General features: G+C 38.0%; 2 protein-coding genes across 2 annotated transcripts; both read right to left on the bottom strand.

The window, feature by feature from the left end:
- Positions 1–1,787: 1,787 nt before the first annotated feature.
- Positions 1,788–11,207, bottom strand: gda (guanine deaminase). Its single transcript, XM_023418398.2, has 14 exons — positions 10,962–11,207; positions 10,234–10,322; positions 9,787–9,958; positions 9,382–9,469; positions 5,952–6,057; positions 5,346–5,373; positions 5,120–5,227; positions 4,770–4,877; positions 4,545–4,642; positions 4,159–4,226; positions 3,536–3,682; positions 3,134–3,252; positions 2,978–3,005; positions 1,788–2,878 (listed from the first exon to the last, which is right to left on the bottom strand). The coding sequence occupies exons 1-14, from the start codon at positions 11,088–11,090 to the stop codon at positions 2,805–2,807; spliced, it is 1,362 nt and encodes a 453-aa protein (XP_023274166.1). The 5' UTR covers positions 11,091–11,207; the 3' UTR covers positions 1,788–2,804.
- A 4,651-nt stretch (positions 11,208–15,858) lies between these two features.
- Positions 15,859–17,997, bottom strand: cunh9orf85 (chromosome unknown C9orf85 homolog). Its single transcript, XM_023418204.2, has 4 exons — positions 17,803–17,997; positions 17,572–17,678; positions 16,867–16,980; positions 15,859–16,257 (listed from the first exon to the last, which is right to left on the bottom strand). The coding sequence occupies exons 1-4, from the start codon at positions 17,902–17,904 to the stop codon at positions 16,020–16,022; spliced, it is 561 nt and encodes a 186-aa protein (XP_023273972.1). The 5' UTR covers positions 17,905–17,997; the 3' UTR covers positions 15,859–16,019.
- Positions 17,998–18,275: the final 278 nt, after the last annotated feature.

Below are 18,275 nucleotides of genomic sequence, written 5' to 3'. Positions count from 1 at the left end.
GACCAAATTGAGGGCAATTAGGCGGTGGTCAAATGAAGCTATGTTCAAGGCCGATCAGCAGTTTCAAAGTTTCGGATTGTCTGACCGAATCACAGTCGTGCTGATATTCAGTACAACATCACTCCCTCTCGTGTGATATTGCTTTTATACAACAGTTCTACGAGCGCCATATTAGTTGAATAAACTAAAACGGATTGGGAATAGTTTGTTTATTTCATCATTTATTTTGCTACGCCAACACAAATAGTTCCGCTACTGGACTGGCACTGGACTGTTGCTTAGCAACACATAAACATTTTCCTGACCTGCACAGTGCACACTAGCTTGCTACTTTGTCTACATGTTACCTCAGGTGTGCGCCGAAGTATCCAGTTCTTCCCTTCATCCTCTTATGCCGAGCATACATCATTTAATTCAAATGTTATTTCTGGAAATATATTAATCTTTGCAAAGTTGGTTGCAATCTAAGATAGATAACGACCGTTAATGTAACGCTGATTAAGGGTTAATAGAACACCTGTGAAGCGGAGTGATATAGTTAAAAGTCCCAGTGCTGTTGTACTAATGTAATGCCTCTTTTCCAATCAAATTACGTCAGAACTAACTTATACCGTTGTATAAGTGTAAATAAAAGATAACATTCAAAAGTGAAAAATAAAATTTTCAGTGATTGCCCATAACTAAAAGGGTGCTTAATTAAATGTCAAATATATAGTCTACTTTTTCACTTACCTCCACCGGTATCAAATCATACTGATAGTTTTGGTTTCATTTGCTTCATATGGTTTAAATGAAATCAAAAGCAAAAAATAACAGACTTGGTTACCAGAGGCAACACATAATTTCGTATATAATGATCCTTACTGTATGATAGTATAGTACATCTGAAGTGCAGACTGCATATGTATACACTGCATGTGTATATTTATATGTAAACTATATATGACTGTCTTTATACACAGTCTATGATGTTATGGGTTATATTTTCAGAGAAATCGATACGTGTATTATTGAGTCCTCTAAGCAAACAAACACATGAAATGTTTTGTGTTGATGCTTAAATACCTGTAAATCATAACACTTGAAATGGAAATGGTAAATATCTGACTCACAGCGACACAGAGGAAAAAGACAATACATACACATAAAATTGTATTTTTCAAAAAAAAAAAACAAAGCACATAAAACAAAAACAAAAATCATAGAATAGTCTTCAATTTGCAAGAGAGAGAAAGATGAAAGTGGGTGTGACCTTCACATTTTCTAGTTATTGCTTTTTTCTTTTCTTTTTTACTGGCTGCAACTAATATTTTGACACTATATTTGTCATGAGCTGTAAGTTGGGCCAATAGACAATTTTTTTTAATGAAACTACACTCTCTAACCTGGTTGACTTTATATACTGTTTCTACTTTACTATTTCTAACCAATGAGAAGAGTACAGTAATTACGGATTGTACAGTACAGTACAGTGTCCCCCTCTAGTGGCTGTGACATGACCTCTTCGTCTCAGCGTATATGCGGTAATGGTCTACTTGAAGTGGAGCAGAGGCCTTGCTGTCAGTAGGACATAACAATTGGCTTCTACATGTCTCTACCATTTCACCTTCTGAGCTGTCTGGCCCAGATGGTAAAAGTAGTCTATTATGGGAGCGGTACACTGCTCTGTTAGTGGGTTGGAAGGGTCAGTGGGCATTTTGTAACCTTTACCTTCATTCTAGGTTATGATCACTGATCAGTAGCTGCTGTGCAATTTACTGCAAATGAGACAAAAATGCAATAAAAAATTAAAACAGACTTGGTGGTTTCTTTATTTCAATCCCCGTGATGTGACATGTCATCACATCTTAAACACATACAATTTGGTGTTATAGAGTGATGTGTTGTGATAAAAATGAAGTATATTACAGTAAAAAAGTAAGCTTATCTTAAATGCAACCATGTTTATTAAGACATACACATATTCAGCAATCAGTCCACGTAATTTCCCTTCATTTCCTTATTAAGATTACTTGACAATGGTGATATAAATACATAAGTATATTCCATTTTGGCAACAATTACAATCAAAAATCTCAGTTGTAAAACCATTTGATTTGGAATGGATGAGTAAATCTAAAGTTAATATACCAAAACTAGCAATTGATTCTGGTAATAAGGCACCAGGTCAGGATGTGGATTTTGAGGTGAATCAGATGCGAGTTAGTTCGGCTAAATGTTAATAAAATAAAATTCTCATTTCAGTTCATACACAGAACAGACCACAACCTATCATGAGTTCCACAGTTTCGCCACACTGATTGCTGCAATCTGAAGCATACTGTAGTCTTCAAAAAAAAAAAAAACCTCAAATAACACAATCATGTGATTGTGTTATTTTAAACACAGGACTGAATCCATTTGAAAGGAGTGTACAGTGAAAGAATTGCATGAGTTGTGATTATAACTGAAGTCAATCTCAGTCATCCGAATATAAAACATTTTCTAGCTACACAAGCATGGAAATTGGACCATTCAGCAGCAACTGCTGGTGCATGAATATATTTCAGTGTGCAAAAATAATGAGCAATGTTTACAGCGCTTAATAAGTCCCTCTTCCCTGTTTAAAAACCCAGTAATTAGCTTTAAGACTTAGGGAACAATATGAATTCAACCACAATTTTGTATGCCCCTCAGAGAACCTCATAAATAGCACATCACCTATTCTAACCTCTGGATTTAACACTCAAATATTTACCATGATACTTAATTTTCTTACTTATTTGTCTACAATGGTGCAGTGATCCAGCTAATGCAGAATTCAGTCAGTCTGTTGGCTCTGTGAATGGTACCACGTTCCTCCCGGCCACAAACACCTCCACTATGTTACGATCATCACCTGTAACAGAGGAAAAAACGGAGACACACATACAGGTAGTAGTGAGTGGCGAATGAGAGTCTGAAAAGTTTGAACAACTAAACTGAAATTGACACTCACCCAAATTTAAGAACTTTTCCAACAGAATCTGAAATTAAAATGAAGGTAAATTAGGATTACCCTAAAATTAAATTTTTTTTTTTTGGGTAATATTAATTTGTGTGTAAATGTGTTTATTTGCACACTGGTGGATTAAGACTGTGCACAACAACAAACCTTTGGGTCCTCATTCTGGATCAGGTCAATGGGTGCTCCAGGAGCAGCTACATCCACCCTCAGGGCATCAAAGTCTTTGCCCACTTCAAAATTCCCTGTTTGGTCATCCAGGGACAAGGCTACAAACAAACATGAAGTGAAAGTAAGTGTTGTTTACTCTGTCCTCCTGTTAAACAGTCAGTCATCGATAAACTTTCTTGTTTCCACAGCTACTGGTGTTTTGAAGGCATTGCAAGCATTTCTGCTGCAGCACTCTTATACTAAGTGACTTAGAGTGACTTAGAGTGGGCAAAGACCCTTCAGCACGAAAAATGACAAAGGGACCGAACACCTTTTCATTGTATTCTCTACAACGTGCTAGTATAAGTCTGTTCCTGAGGGACAGCTGGGTTTGTGTCTTACCTTGGCTGCCTCCCAGTGTGGCCAGTCTGAACACCTCCTCAAAGGTGAGCGTGTCATGGTCTGGATCCTGGATGGTCAAGACTTTGGACGTGTCCAAAGCTCTCCTCACTGCATCCAGCATAGAGGCCGAATAACCCCCCGCCACATCTGTCCAGATAGGTCAAATGAATACAGGCATACACACAGACACAAGACACAAGCATTCACAAACTTGTATTGAGGATATAAAAAAACAGTGTGTCCATTTCAAATTTTTAGATTTTGTTCTGCTATTAGGCCTGAAATAGCTTCTTAAATCGGATGTTGGTTTATTTTTACTTTGAAAAGGATATTGAACCCAGATAAATAAAGTGATCAGCTGATGGTCAGCTGACCACTGTGTCAGACCTCTCAGCTGACTGACAGCTGTAGAACCAGATGATGCATCATAACAACGCAAAACAATCTCACTGCAATAACACACACTCACTTCTCTCCTTGCCCACAGCTCACATGCATGCTTCTACGTACAAGGTGTTTTCCAAAACAAAGCCAAACATCATTTTACTACTCCTTAACAACGTAACAAACTTTGTCAAAAGTGGTGTGGCCCTTGAACGTGTACACAGTTGCACTGCTCCCACCTGTTCCCAGCCCCAACTTCACTTTGTGGTTCAGGACGTTGCGGATGTTTAACATTCCACTGCACAACCTGCGTAGATGGAGAGAGAGAGAGAGACATGACTATTACAGTGAAATAACGGTAAAAAAAAACAAAATCATGCATTACTTTCCTGTCACGTGATAGATTTGAGGCTATTCATAATATTTTCTTTTTCTGGTTTAAATTCAACAACTTTTTTTTCCAGCACATGGATCAATAAAGTGCCATTTTTTGTATATCTTTTCATTCAGGCATTTATAGTGATATGTTATGCTGTATTTTAAGTTCTATATCTTGAAATCTGTGTTATGCAAAGCATCATGTGTCTTGGTCCCATAAAGTCTTGTGAAACTATCAGAGACTTACGAGATGTTGGAATTGGGGCAGTGAGACAAAGAGGCTCCTGTCTCTCTGAACAGATCCAACTCTTTATCACTGAGGTAGCAGCCGTGGGCCATCACAGTCTGTGAATCATCCCGATTATAAAATCAACCATGGTCAGCATTTATATCAGCACTCATTTTTTTTTTTTTTTTTTGCAGAAATGTCTCAGCTGTGTGTGCGCAGGCAGGGATGTGATTGTGTGCTCACCTTGTCAGTGAGCAGGTTGTATTTGTGATAGACGTCTGTGTAAGACTCTGATTCAGGAAACAGCTCCTTTACAAGCTTCACTTCCTCAGTGTTTTCACTGATATGACTCTGGAAATGAGGACACAAATGTCAAACGAACTGTGTCTTCAAGAGAAGCATTTACGGTAGATAGAGCCAGCTATTCTGCATTGCTTACACTTACGTTCTTCATTCTTCCATGTCAGCATGTTTGTGTGAATGTGTGTGTATTTATCTAATTGTTCAAACCCCTACAGGTCCAACACTAAAAGGTCTCTATGACAACAGTCCCCCATGGACATAGCCTGGTTTGGTTGCCACAGTGAGCTCACCTGAATGTGCAGGTGGTTATTCTTGGCAATTGCTCCGAGTTGTCCCAGCAAGGCTCCTGTGCAGGATGGAGCGAAGCGGGGAGTCACAACTGGCTTCACTAGGGGGTACTGCCCCAAAAAAAAAAAAGAAGAAGAAAACAGAGGAGACAGGGAAGTAACAGAAGATGAAAACCTGTGATTTTTTCTTACTTCCTTGAATTGTCCTTACTGAATTATATAATCTTACCTTTTTGTTTAAGAGCTCTGCAATGAACCTTAAGGGAGCAAAAGAATGATTGTGATTCATTTGTGTATTTCAAAGGTAATGTCGTAATGGTAAAAAAGGAATTTACACGTCAAGCATGCAATTAAAAAAAACTGCCTTATTATTTCTGAAACAATCTGAAGCTACAAGAGTTGTGTTGACATGTTCCTCACTCAGAGGGACATAAGGAATTCCCTCAAGATTGTCTCTTTACATCATGATGCTTACATCACAGCTTTTTATCCATGACACAGTCCATGTCTGTTGCTCTGTAGCTGTCTATAACATGCGCAATGCTTTGCGCCCCTTTTCGAATAAACACTCAATAAATTCAGTGTAACTAAAGTCATTGCTCCAGGGAATTTCTCCACACTGAAAATGTCTTTAAGAATCTGCCTGCTGAAATAAATATTGAATAAACCAAGATCAGTGTTAAATAAAAGTTGCAATTGTTGAAAAGAATTCCTTTTATACTGTTTGATCCTGTTGAAGACAATGTTGGTACTGTATAGCTAGAGCCTGCACATGCACAAAGGAGTTCCAGCACACTAGCTCTGCTCTATAATGTATGGAACAAATGATACTCACCGACAGGTTTCCTCTTGAGACTCCTGACTGGTCTCTTTGTAATGCTTCACAGAGTTGTTCCTGTCCATACACACCTTACCCACCAAGGCACGCTGTCCAAAGTCATCTGCAAGAAAAATACAGATGACCGAGCTCACACCAGATCCATTACTACTGGGCAACATATTACAGCTTTATTTACATGGCACATTGTGAGCATAGAAATATAACACAATGCACTTCACATCAACACCATGATAACAAAATGATTAAATGTGAAAAAGGCATCTGAGAGATGTTTGACATTAACAAGTTCCCATTGACATCATTCCATACTGAGTTCACAGTGCCCAATTGTTAAAGTCGCACTTTATCAACGGTCTTAACATCATCTGCATTTGTGCCCTTCGTATGTCAGAGGCAAATCCTGCTGTCACTCACAAGCCCTAATCCCACTAATCTTGTATGAATGCAAACACATACTGAACATACTATAGTTAAATTACCTGTAATTACATAGCAACACAAACACATGCGCATAAAAATCTCAATTAAAAATTATCATCCCAGCACAATCTTTCAGCCGCTGTGTTTTGCTCTGTGTCCTTATATGAGACCTTATTAAAAGAGCCCTTTTTGTCTTGTGTGTGCGTATGTCAGAGTAGAAAAACCAGAACACTGATATAATCACGTTTATCTCTGACTAACCCAACTGCTCACTAGTTCATAATGTGTGACACTTCAGTTCATATTCATGTCTCACCAAAGTTAGGGCAGGAAAAATGTGTGTGTTGTATGAATATGGACAGGGTGCTACAGCTATGCAAACAACAGCTCATTATGACAGTAATCTGCAGTGGGAAAGAATCACAAAACGTTGACACCAGATCACAATCCCATACAGCAGGGCCGGTTTACATTTAAAAGCATATCAGCTCAGCCCTCTTCTCTGTCTCTACACATCAGATACAGTGCACACAGCAGACATAGAAACTGAACAGAGCTAGGTTCAAGAATTGTTAATGAGTTTGTTGTAATTTAACACACAGAGGTTCTGCATGCATATATGGGTGTTTTCCAGTTTTAACAGGTGCAACAAAGTAGGAAAGTTGTTGAGATGTAAATGAATCACCGTGGTTTGATCCACAGCAGTTTGCATACAAGAAGGTCCACCACATTGGTGAGCTTACCAAATGGTGTGAAGACAGTGCTCTGGTTATTAATGAAAATAAGACAAAGAACTGTTTATTGGGAGACACCGCAGCGCCTGTCATTTTTTTTAACCTGTTCTGTGAAATTAGTAAAATTATTGGGAGAGAGCAAAAACAACTGTAATGTCTATACAGAATGGAGGTGAAACAGAAAGTTCGACTGCGTCTGATCCTGTTCATCCCCTTTTTAGAGAATTCACAAAACTGCCTTCAGGAAGATGCTATACAGCTGCTACAGCAGCAGGAGCATTAAGATGGCGACAGCAGTTGAACGGGAACTACATGACGCTTCAGAAGTTAATAAGAAATAATACATGTTTTTTACAGAGGGAGGTTTGTTGTGTCACACAGCAGCTGGAACAGATAACATTAATGATGGCTCTGATCTGTGATACCCTATTAAGCCGTGTTGGGACAGCTAAGTGGAGTACAGCCTTAACTAATGTTTTTAGTCAAACCTGTGCCATTCCTGCTGTGGCATGCTGTGAAAAAAAGGTCAATGTCCCAGTGGAACATTTCTGGCACAATGTTGAATCCACAGCAATGATGCTTTACTTGTACCAAGAAAAACATGCTGGGTTAAACACAAATGGTCTTACTGAATGCTGAGAAGGTTGTTTGCCAGAAGCATTGAGTTAATATTACCCAAACACTGGGTTATTCTTTATCTTTTTCCATTAACATCAGTGTTTCAGTTGACATGGACAGTGTTAAGAAAAAGTTTCACCTGGGCTTTTCCTGAACCATGACAAACACCATTAAAAAAGTCTATAGGCCAAAATGACTGAATTCACATGTGGGTGTGCAAGTAGACTGGGAAAGTACCAATAAATGAAGATACCTCTAAGTACATGGGTGCAGTTACATGGCTGATGTTAATCATTGGTAATTTTGTTGACATTTATAATGTTGATTAGTCATGTCCATATCAATTACATATCAGATTTAAAATGTGAAAACTTCACTGCACCAATGGTATGTGGTTGGGAGAGGGGGGGCATGTGAGGTGTGACGCCCACCCATGTTATGTATAGTAACAAGGCTCTGCTTCAACAAGTTGCAGATGATCAGCAGGCCACTCAGGGATTGTGAGAGAGCTTTGTGCTACTGTGACCAAACACTCCCAGTCAGGCAGAAAATGTGCATTTATATCAGATTTCACTGGGACCTTGAACTTGGGACTGTACAAGATTCTTTCCTGAGAAAATATTTTTATATTTTTTTTTATAATACTATATCTTATATGTATCACTACATCTCTGAAATGAATACACTAATAAATTAAACACACACAAGAATAAGTGAAGCATGAATTGGTAGTACTCAAACATATCCACATACACACACATATGCTTACGTTGTTAACAGTTTTCTGAAAAAGAGAACAACCGCTCAGAACAGGACAAAGGTAAGGGTTCAATGAACTTGATGTGCAATCAAGTTCAAATGACTATGTGAAATGCCAGTGCTCAACTGAGTATGGTTGTATCACTACACATTTTGTGTGTGTGTGTGTGTGTGTGTGTGTGTGTGTGTGTGAACATGTTCAGTATTGTGTAACATGACATGAAGATGATAAGGAAAAGGTGTAAAGGTGAACACAGTAACTGTGTGTCTAACACAGAGTCCACAACATTACCATCACTGATTGTAAGTTTAACTTGATATTTCAATTACTGGGATTAATCTGATGGCTTTAGGTCTTTTATTGTGTTCTTCAAGACATTTAAACAAAGCGTATGGAAACTATGATCAGTTTGAATATGTCTGAGTATGTTCTGACTTAACATGTACTGCTGAAACACTCGCTTCATTACCGACATGTCTAGAATTTTATGTAGCTGTGTTAACAGGTTTACATTGCTAATATTTTCTTTAGCAACAGACACCACATTTAACATTTGTGGCAGGGCCGTCAGTCACCTCCAACCCTCAGATTTGACAAAATATACATACATAACCTACATATATGAACTTGCAACCTGACAACAACCCACAGGTCACCTACTGGTTTAAGGTGATCATTTGAAACTATGGGCTAGAGAATTAATTGTGTCATGGCTGATACCAGAAGCAGTTGACTGAAATAGTCTGAGAACATGACGCACTTCAGTCTCTAATTCCAGTCCACAGTCCACATTATAGATAGAAAAACACTGAAGAGGGCCAGTGGTTAAAAATGAAAAAGATTTAGGTCAAAATGTGAGTGTGGTGCATCTGTTAAGTGTTGTACATCTTACTTGCAATCTGGCCCAACAGGAGAGAGGCATCTGTATGTATTGTAGCAAAGTAACATGCAGTTGTTGTTCCGTTTCTCAGGGTTCTTTTCTGCAAAGCACAGGGATCGTATTACAGGATTAAGCCAACAGCATTTTTTTCTTTTCTATATGTTGTTAAACTACTGAACTGTTCGCACTCATTTCAATTATTGGCTTTAGGGATTATGTAGGTGTGACACAGGCATTGAATTTTCCACTTTTCCTATTGATTGCAGAGCAGATAGTAATTCTACTGCCAATATTATAAACATATCAAAAATATTACACTTGCATTGTGCCACAGGACTTTGGAGAGACAAGACACAGTGACTGATGTAACTGTACTGACTTTGATATCCACTTATTTTCTGATGCCAGTAAACTCACCACTACATGAGTGTAGACCCCTTTGGCAAACTCCAAATCTTTGAAGCGAGATTCTACAGGAAAGGTGTAGGTATTGAGCCACTGCAGTAAGGGCATGTCCAAGGCTGTGCCAGCGTAGCTGTACTGGGATGCGTGAATGTGGGTGTCCACCATTCCTGGCATGAAGAACTCACTGCAGTGGAGCAAGCATCAAAAGTGTTTTATATATATATGATTTTTATGGTGTATACAATAAATGACCTTCATATGATGCAATGATACATGCCTATCTTTTATATTTAAGTGGTGTAACAAAAATAATATACATTACATTACTGTCTTCTGTCAACCAACTTCAAAGACAGTGTTACTCTCTCACTCATTGAAGTCACTTCCTTTCAATTAAGTTCGGTAAACTACAATTGCACATTGCTGCAACCCAGTAATTCATTTTCATATTTTACTTACTATTGTTTCAGTTGAGTGACTGCAGACGGACTGAATCCAAATGTCTGAGACAGTTTGTCTAGCTCCTTGCCTTTTCCAATGAAAGCAATCTGAAGGTAGAATGGAAATCAACCAAGAGTTAATGGAATAAAACATGATTACAAAAAAGTGATTGCATGTACTGAAGACTGTGAGGGCTGGAAACATCACACTCTACTTAAAAGATTAAGTAGACATCTAACTTCAACTCCTGTATAGACCATATATATATTCCTTATGTCATCCAGTAAACAGCAACTCGTTTGGTCTCTGATGTCCAGGAGAATTAGAGAATATGGGAGAGTCTATTTTTCTCTGGAGATTCAATGATGTTGCCTGGACTTTAATCCCACTTGTTGTGTATTTGATTGATGTCATTAATGTTTTATGTTGGAGAGCTTAGTTTGGGCCAAATTGTTATAGTTGCTCAGCAACAGCACTGTAGGAGACACTTAATGTAGGTAAGAGATTTATATTTGGAAAACACAGACGTCTGTCCAGGTTGAATTTTGTCTTTTAGCGCAAGGTTTAGAGTAGCCACAGTGAGCTATAGCCTAGATATTTATTATTTTATATTGTAGATAACAAGCCATATGCCGAAGGATGAGCCCATGGTTTTGTTTTCAAAACTAAAAATAATAAAGGTTTTTTTTTCAAATACTTCCAACTCAGATCAACAGCTATTTAATATATCTTGAAGTTTGACTAACCTTTCCCTGTGTGTCCACTCCCAAGAGCGCATCTTCCAGGATCTGTACCGCCGTGGTTTGAGTCGAGTGGATAAATGTTCCCCTGTAGACGTCCGCGATTACGGTGGTGGGTCTGTCAGAGTTTGCCATCCTTTCACCTGATCAGTCCGAGTCGAGCAGTGAAGTACCTGCAGCAGCAACAGCGCAAAAAGCTTTTTGTCCTCTGGAAGCTCTGATCACCACGACGCACGAGACGAGGACGCACGACTCCACCTGACTGCACACAGACAATCTGCAGCCAATAAGAAGATAGGGTGTCTGTGTATGTGTTTGTTGTCCTTTTTCTGATCATTGAATTGTTTTGCTATAAATTTCACTGTTCACACAGTTCCCTAGAGTAAGAGAGTTAGCTGAAGAAGACGTTTCCTGTTTTGCCTTTGTTTAACAGCAGATATCCCATGGCCAGTGAAATCTACTTTGAAAGCATAACTTTAAAAGCTATCGATTACTTAACCCTAGAAAGTTGAGCGAAGCTACCCTATAGAGAAATCTAGTTTGGTCAACTGAAGCAATTAGAAAGGTAGTTCAAACTACTTTGTCAAATTTAAAAAATACAAAATAATTGTCACAACAACAACAACAACAACAATAAAAAATAATAGGCTACAGGTTTTAACATAAACCAAAAAACTTCAATACTCCACTAATAAGTGGAAAGAGCAAGGAATGTAAGCTTTGGTTTTGTACACAATAATGGCTTAATGGCCATGGTGATGACATTTGGAAGGTTTAGCCATGATGACTTTCACTGCGTGAACATTGAGCTACATCCATGGCTTTTGCATATCCGAGCACTACAGACGGTTCAAGTGACTGCCTGAAAAATGCATTGCCTGGATGTGCCTTCACTTTTTAAATCATTCTTTTCCTTTCATGGAACAACTGTTTGTAGTTTCAGCAGACAAAAATGTCATTTAACTATCTTGAGTCACTGTGCATATGAATGTAACTGAACTACCATTAAGGTACTTTAAAATGTAGTTAAACCCCTGGAGATGTAGGCAGGAGTACTGGCACAGAAGCTGGTCAATGAAGGCCCCCTGCCACATCATTGCCAATATATTGACCCCACATGACAAACGACAACATACACTGATTTTAGATTAGTATGACTGCACTATTTACATGTAACTACATGTTATCCAGTAACAAAGTGAGGGAGTGTAATAGGCAGCTAAAAATAATTTAAAAAAATAAGAATTTGCGCAATTCAAAGATCTTTTTCTCCCACAAAGGTTTGGTGAGAGATTTAGGATTATACTGCTCTCTCCCCCCTACAGAAAAATCTCTCAGCTGCACAGCAATGAACATCCATGTTAGGTTACAGATGGTGTGCAGCAATTTTTTGAACGTAATGTTAATTACGTCGTTAGTTAATGTAATGACAAGGAAATATTCATGACAAACATTATGGTGCAAAACAATTTTTTGTTGTGAAATGAAATCCATATCAGTAGTTTTTTAAAGTCAAAGAATGAGGGTTGATGTCCTGGGTATTCTTAAGGCTAAAAGTAGATCCTAACTTGCCAATTCAGAAGAAACTCCTAAAAATTCATCCAATTCATACGATTTCTTTTAGATGTACAAACTACAGAGAAATAAAGCAGCTTCATGGCAATAACGGGGTTACTTTTTAAAGTCTGCATTATTCACTCTGAAATGTAAAAGTCGAATTGCGTACCTAGTGAGCTACCTTAGCAGGAGTGCTAGCTGGCTGGTGGCTACAGATCAGCCTGTGAGCAATGTTAATAGCTATCTTGCTAAGCATGTCTAGCTAACAAACAAACCACCAAGTGGAAACCAGACAATTTACAACATGCATGATGTGTACTATATTTTTTCCAATTATTTATGTCCAATAACGTATGTCTGGAAAAATTTAAACAGCCAGTGTCCAATAAAACACTGTCTCTGTCCACTAACAACTTATTGTTTTCTTCACTCATCATCATAAATATTGGTTGTTGTCATCTTGATAAACAATACTTCAGTTGGTATGACAATAACATATGATGATGTATAGTTTCTTAACATTAAACTATGCTTTTTGTAAATCTCAGGCTTATAGGCGTACTATAGAGGATGAGAGCTCAGGAGTGATTCGGTGAGGGTCCCTGTCCTGGTCACACTGGTGTCTGTCTGGTTCAGAGGTTCGAGTGGACCTATGAGTTCTATAGTGAAGGAAAAAAAGAAAAAAGAAGAAAGAAAAAATTCCTGTTGGCATCAACATTTGTTCCTTTAAATGATCAAACTGCATTTTGGGTAGTGGGCTGCAGAGAGAGAGCGAAGTCTCCACGTCGTACCCAACACCTTACCCTTAGCTGTTCTAAAATCACTGTAAATCACACACTCTTGGGACTTATTGCTTTGATATAGATAACTGTGCAAATACCATCCATCTTTCAAGCGTGACAGCACACAATTATTATTATATTGCAAACACTACTATAAATTTCAGCAATCTTATGATGCCAGTCATACCCCCATTGCATACGTTGGGTGGTTACTTGCTCCTCTTTGTCATTGCAGTTTACATGTTTTGCATAGGTTATCATGGTGTCACTTTAGATCACTTCTTTTTAACAACAAGGGAATGATGAAGTGGTTATTACCAATAACAAGGCAATATTGAGGGTAAATAAAGAGATAATATCCAGGTAATGGAGCAGCGAGAATATTTTTTGCTCATATTGAGGTTTAATTTTGATAACTGGGTAGTAATGGAACAAAACATCTTAACGTAACAGTTTGGCAGAGCATATCAGTGATAGCATGGTAATAGTGTGATAACAATCAGTCGATTTACAGTGTAAAGGAGCCCTAAAAAAGTAATGTGGAAGCTGAATTACCTTCACAACCACAAATGAATGTTCTCTTCCCTTAATGTCCCAAACATTCCTTCTTTTTTAAAGCTAACAAATACATTTTTTAAACACAGAGATATACCTGGAAACAGAGTAGTTTATGTGTGTTAACCACTAATCACAGAAAATGCAAATGAAAAACCATCAAAATTTCTCATTTAATTTTGTCACATTCAGATTAATGTTTATGCGGTTCATATGTTTCCACACCTATAATGAAGATGAACCCTGACTGCCAGTTGGTGCTAATTATTGCAGACAATAACACCAGCACATGATGCTAAGCAATACATAAGGTGTGGCTATTAAATGACACAATTCAGTAGCACCACAACAAACATTACACCTTACAACCCTGATGAAGGTAAACTTTATTGCAGGGCTGTTGTATTAGACTGTATTAGCTAAGTGTACCTAGTAAACTGGTGACTGAGTATGAGTTTATTATTTGAATGAAATTACTTCAACTCTTACTTATTATAGCAAATACAGTCAGCACTGTTTCCGATCACCCAATGAGGAACTACAACGTGACATATTGCCACATCATTGCCAATATATTGACCCCACATGACAAATGACAACATACACTAATTTTAGATTAGTATGACTGCACTATTTCCATGTAACTACATGTTATCCAGTAACAAAGTGAGGAAGCGTAAAAGGCAGCTAAAATAATTAGGAAAAATAAGAATTTGCACAATTCAAAGATCTTTTTCTCCCACAAAGGTTTGGTGAGAGATTTAGGATTATACTGCTCTCTCCCCCCTACAGAAAAATCTCTCAGCTGCACAGCAATGAACATCCATCTTAGGTTACAGATGGTGTGCGGAAATTTTTTGAACATAATGGGAGTTGATCTTAAGTCTACCCTCATTTTGATAGATGGTGTGCTGATGGTGTGTGTAAATATTACAAACATCTCGAAGTGTTGCTCAATCCAATTCATCAGCACCACAAACTGCACCTCTCTAAAAGAGTTTCAACAAAAACGAAAGTAAAATTTATTGCAGGGCTATTGTATTAGGCTCTATGTTTTTATCACTACAGATTTTGACTATCTTGTGATAACTGGAGATTTAAACATTCACATTGATGATCCCAAAGACAAAACTACAAAAGAATTCTGTAGTCCACACACAATAAAGGGCACACACTGGACAGGGAGTAGGCCTTTCTGACCATTCCTAATATTCCTGATATGCTGGTTTCTCCTGCCAGTTTCCGTTGAAATTGAACATACAATGTCTTTTTATAGAAGCTGTGTTTGTGTCAGGAAGTCAAACATATTCTGTTGGTTCGCTCCTTGACAATTTTGGATGTACAATGCTGAACTCTAATGTTAGCCATTGGACCTAAAAAGGTAAAAACCATCTCTGCAAACCAGAAAGCACTGTGGAGAAATAACCGGGCTGTTACAAGGCAGAAAAGTGCAAATGGGGAAAAGGTCATCTTTGTTAGAGGTCTCATGTCTAGTCAAGATTTAGGGAAGTTCATACATGCACTCATCTCCAGCAGGGTGGACTATTACTCCTGCTGTCTTATAAATCACTCGCAATATGGGGCACAAAATACATTTCTGATCTACGTGAAGAATATAAACCTTGCATGGCTCTTAGATCTTTAAGAAGCAGGAACCAAACAGGGCGAAGCTGCTATTGATTACTCTGCTACACACAAACAGACCATCAACACTAGGCACTTTCAAATCAATCCAATCTATCGATTAATTGGTTTCTCTGATGCACTATTATTTCCATAACAACTTATCACTGTACTGCATATTTGTCTATTTGTATTGTTTTCATCTTATGTATTTATTTTGTTTTAGCTACTTTGTAAATCTCATTTTATTATCTTACTTGTTTTTATTGCTTGGTTGAAATGTTCTGAAAAGAGTTGTTTAAAGTACAACCATGTAAACTCTTTCTGAATCATCTGGGAGCTTAAGTCTACTCAACTACCTCGATGTTGACATTAATACAACCTCAAAGCAGCAACATTAGTTTATTTGCATCGGTTAATTTGAGTGTGGTCACATCACAGACTTCATACTGTACACTGATTAGAAAACTTGTTTGGTATAGAAGTTAAAAAAAAAAGAAAAGTCCATGATGAAGTCCTTGGTACAACAAAAACCCTCTCACTGTTTTTAGTCTTCAAGATTAACTTGGGACACATCTGGGAGTGCAGCAGATTTGTTCTGTGTTTTCTTTGGACCTGAGTCACTGTCAAAGTCTTCATCATCCTCATCTTCAAGGTCACCAAAGTCATCATCATCATCATCATCATCATAATCACTGTCCATGTCTTTCTTCTGTCGTCCACATCCTCTCTTTTTTTGTTTACCATCTTCCTCTGGTTCCTTGTTGTCCGGATGTGAGTTTACCCTACACAGCAACATAAAATCACAATGAGGCAGTGCTGTCATGTTTACTTGTAGTGTAACAGGAGCAAAGGGAAAAATCTCCCAAGCTTTGTTTTGAAAGTCATAATGTAACCAAATAAGTAAATACAATGATACCTGGGAATTAACTGATGAGTAATTTTCAAGAAACAGTTGTAATGTATCTCATTGTCCACAAGATGGCAGTCTTGTGGTAGAATTTAATGCATATGCTTGATGAAAAATACAAACTTTACAAATAAAATGTAATTCTATCCTGCCTCCAGATGAAGAACACACAGACCAAATTCCTTACAGTGATTTAATTCATATACAGTGTGAGGACACGTGATATGGAGGGCTTCATTATGAGTCACTTATGGCAATGTGGGTATGGAATACATAGAACTAGTTACATTAGACAGATTGATTTCCTCAACAGTCAGCAGAAAAGTTGATAATTTATGTAAGCTGAGAACACAAAATGCCTTCATAATCAATAATGTGCAAACACAAACAAAGACACAAACACACACACACGCACACACACACACACACACACACACACACACACACACACACACACACACTCGAATAATACAGGGGCACTCACGGAATAATGATGTCCTCTTTCTTCCCACACTTACAGCAGATCTCTAGCTGAAGAGAACAGGGCTTACAAATGATGTGATATGCATCCTTCACAGTCTTTTGAGAGCATTTGACACTGAAAGACAAAAACATAAACACACAAATGTCATCAATTTTCACACTGGAGCCAAATATACACCAGACTTTCTAAAGTTGAGGTTTGCCATGTGAGCAGGACATATTTGGACATCTGCAGAAAAGTTTTCCTGAGAATTTAAGTTGCCACCTGGTTTGCTACAAGTATGTATGTGACGGACAAATTCACCCAGTCAGTCTGGTTTGAATTTCAACTGGCTCTTTTTAATTAAAGTCTGGCTCTGTGCCACAGCTTCTGGGTGCTCAAACAATTCTTATGTAGCCTGACCAAAGGCCAAATCCCTCTGTGTGATCATTTTATAATGATAGGAAAAGGGAAAAAGGGGCTAATATCCACTGTTGTGAACCTGTGTCTTGTTAGTGCTGTGGCTGATCCATGAACACACCAATTCACTAGCTGATAAGTTTAATTACAATGTATGTTGATTTTCTTGCTGTGTCAATTACAAACTGTTACTTGCTTATCTGCTGTAAGAGGTGAGATCAGCTCAGATGTGTGGGCAGTCAGGAGCAGTTTTTGAAGTGATACAGATACTTTCCTACATTAAATATATGTGTGAAGTGCACTCACCATTTTCGGGGCTGTGTTAGTGACTTGTACTTGTTGTACTTGACTTTCCAGTCAAGTACATCCTTACAGTGTTGACAGAGCCCATCATGGATCTTCGATTTTGCCTTCTACAATTAAGATCACATAAACAGACATGGCTTTGTCATAGGAAATGCATTATCATTGACAATACTGATGACAGAAGTCGAAAAGTCCCACTGCTCGAACAAAAAGTCTTAAATGTTCACACACCTTCACTTGTGCTGTCGCTCCGTACTTGTCGTTTTTGTAGGCGGTGATGTTTTGATGCTTCTGACCTCGCGACCGAGACACATTACCTTTCTGAGAACTCATCTTAGCTACCAGTTTTTAGTTACACATGCTATGTAGATTTACAAATCCAACAGCCATGCCAGACCTCGCACTAACCCGGAAGAACTACGAACACGTCATGAAACGTCATTGAGGTCAAAACATGAACCATACACTTTTTCTTTAAAAAAAAAAAAAAGAAGAAAAAAGGGTGATTAAAATGAATCAAGACAAATAGATGTTTATTGGAGTAAAAATAGAAAAAAAAATCCAAACTCTCTTATTACATTTGTAAACACGCTTCAAAATAGTTACAGGTTAATGACGTCACTTACTAGAATTACCTCCGTCGACACTGATTGGACTGTGCCTCGGAATAGTAATCTCCTACTGGTTCTCGTACACGTCAATCA

This window comes from Seriola lalandi, unplaced genomic scaffold, assembly GCF_002814215.2.
Source record: "Seriola lalandi dorsalis isolate HSWRI2012SDOR001 ecotype SW California unplaced genomic scaffold, Sedor1 jcf7180002054581, whole genome shotgun sequence".
In the NCBI taxonomy this organism is placed as follows: Eukaryota; Metazoa; Chordata; class Actinopteri; order Carangiformes; family Carangidae; genus Seriola; species Seriola lalandi.
This window is presented reverse-complemented; position numbering and strand designations above follow the sequence as displayed.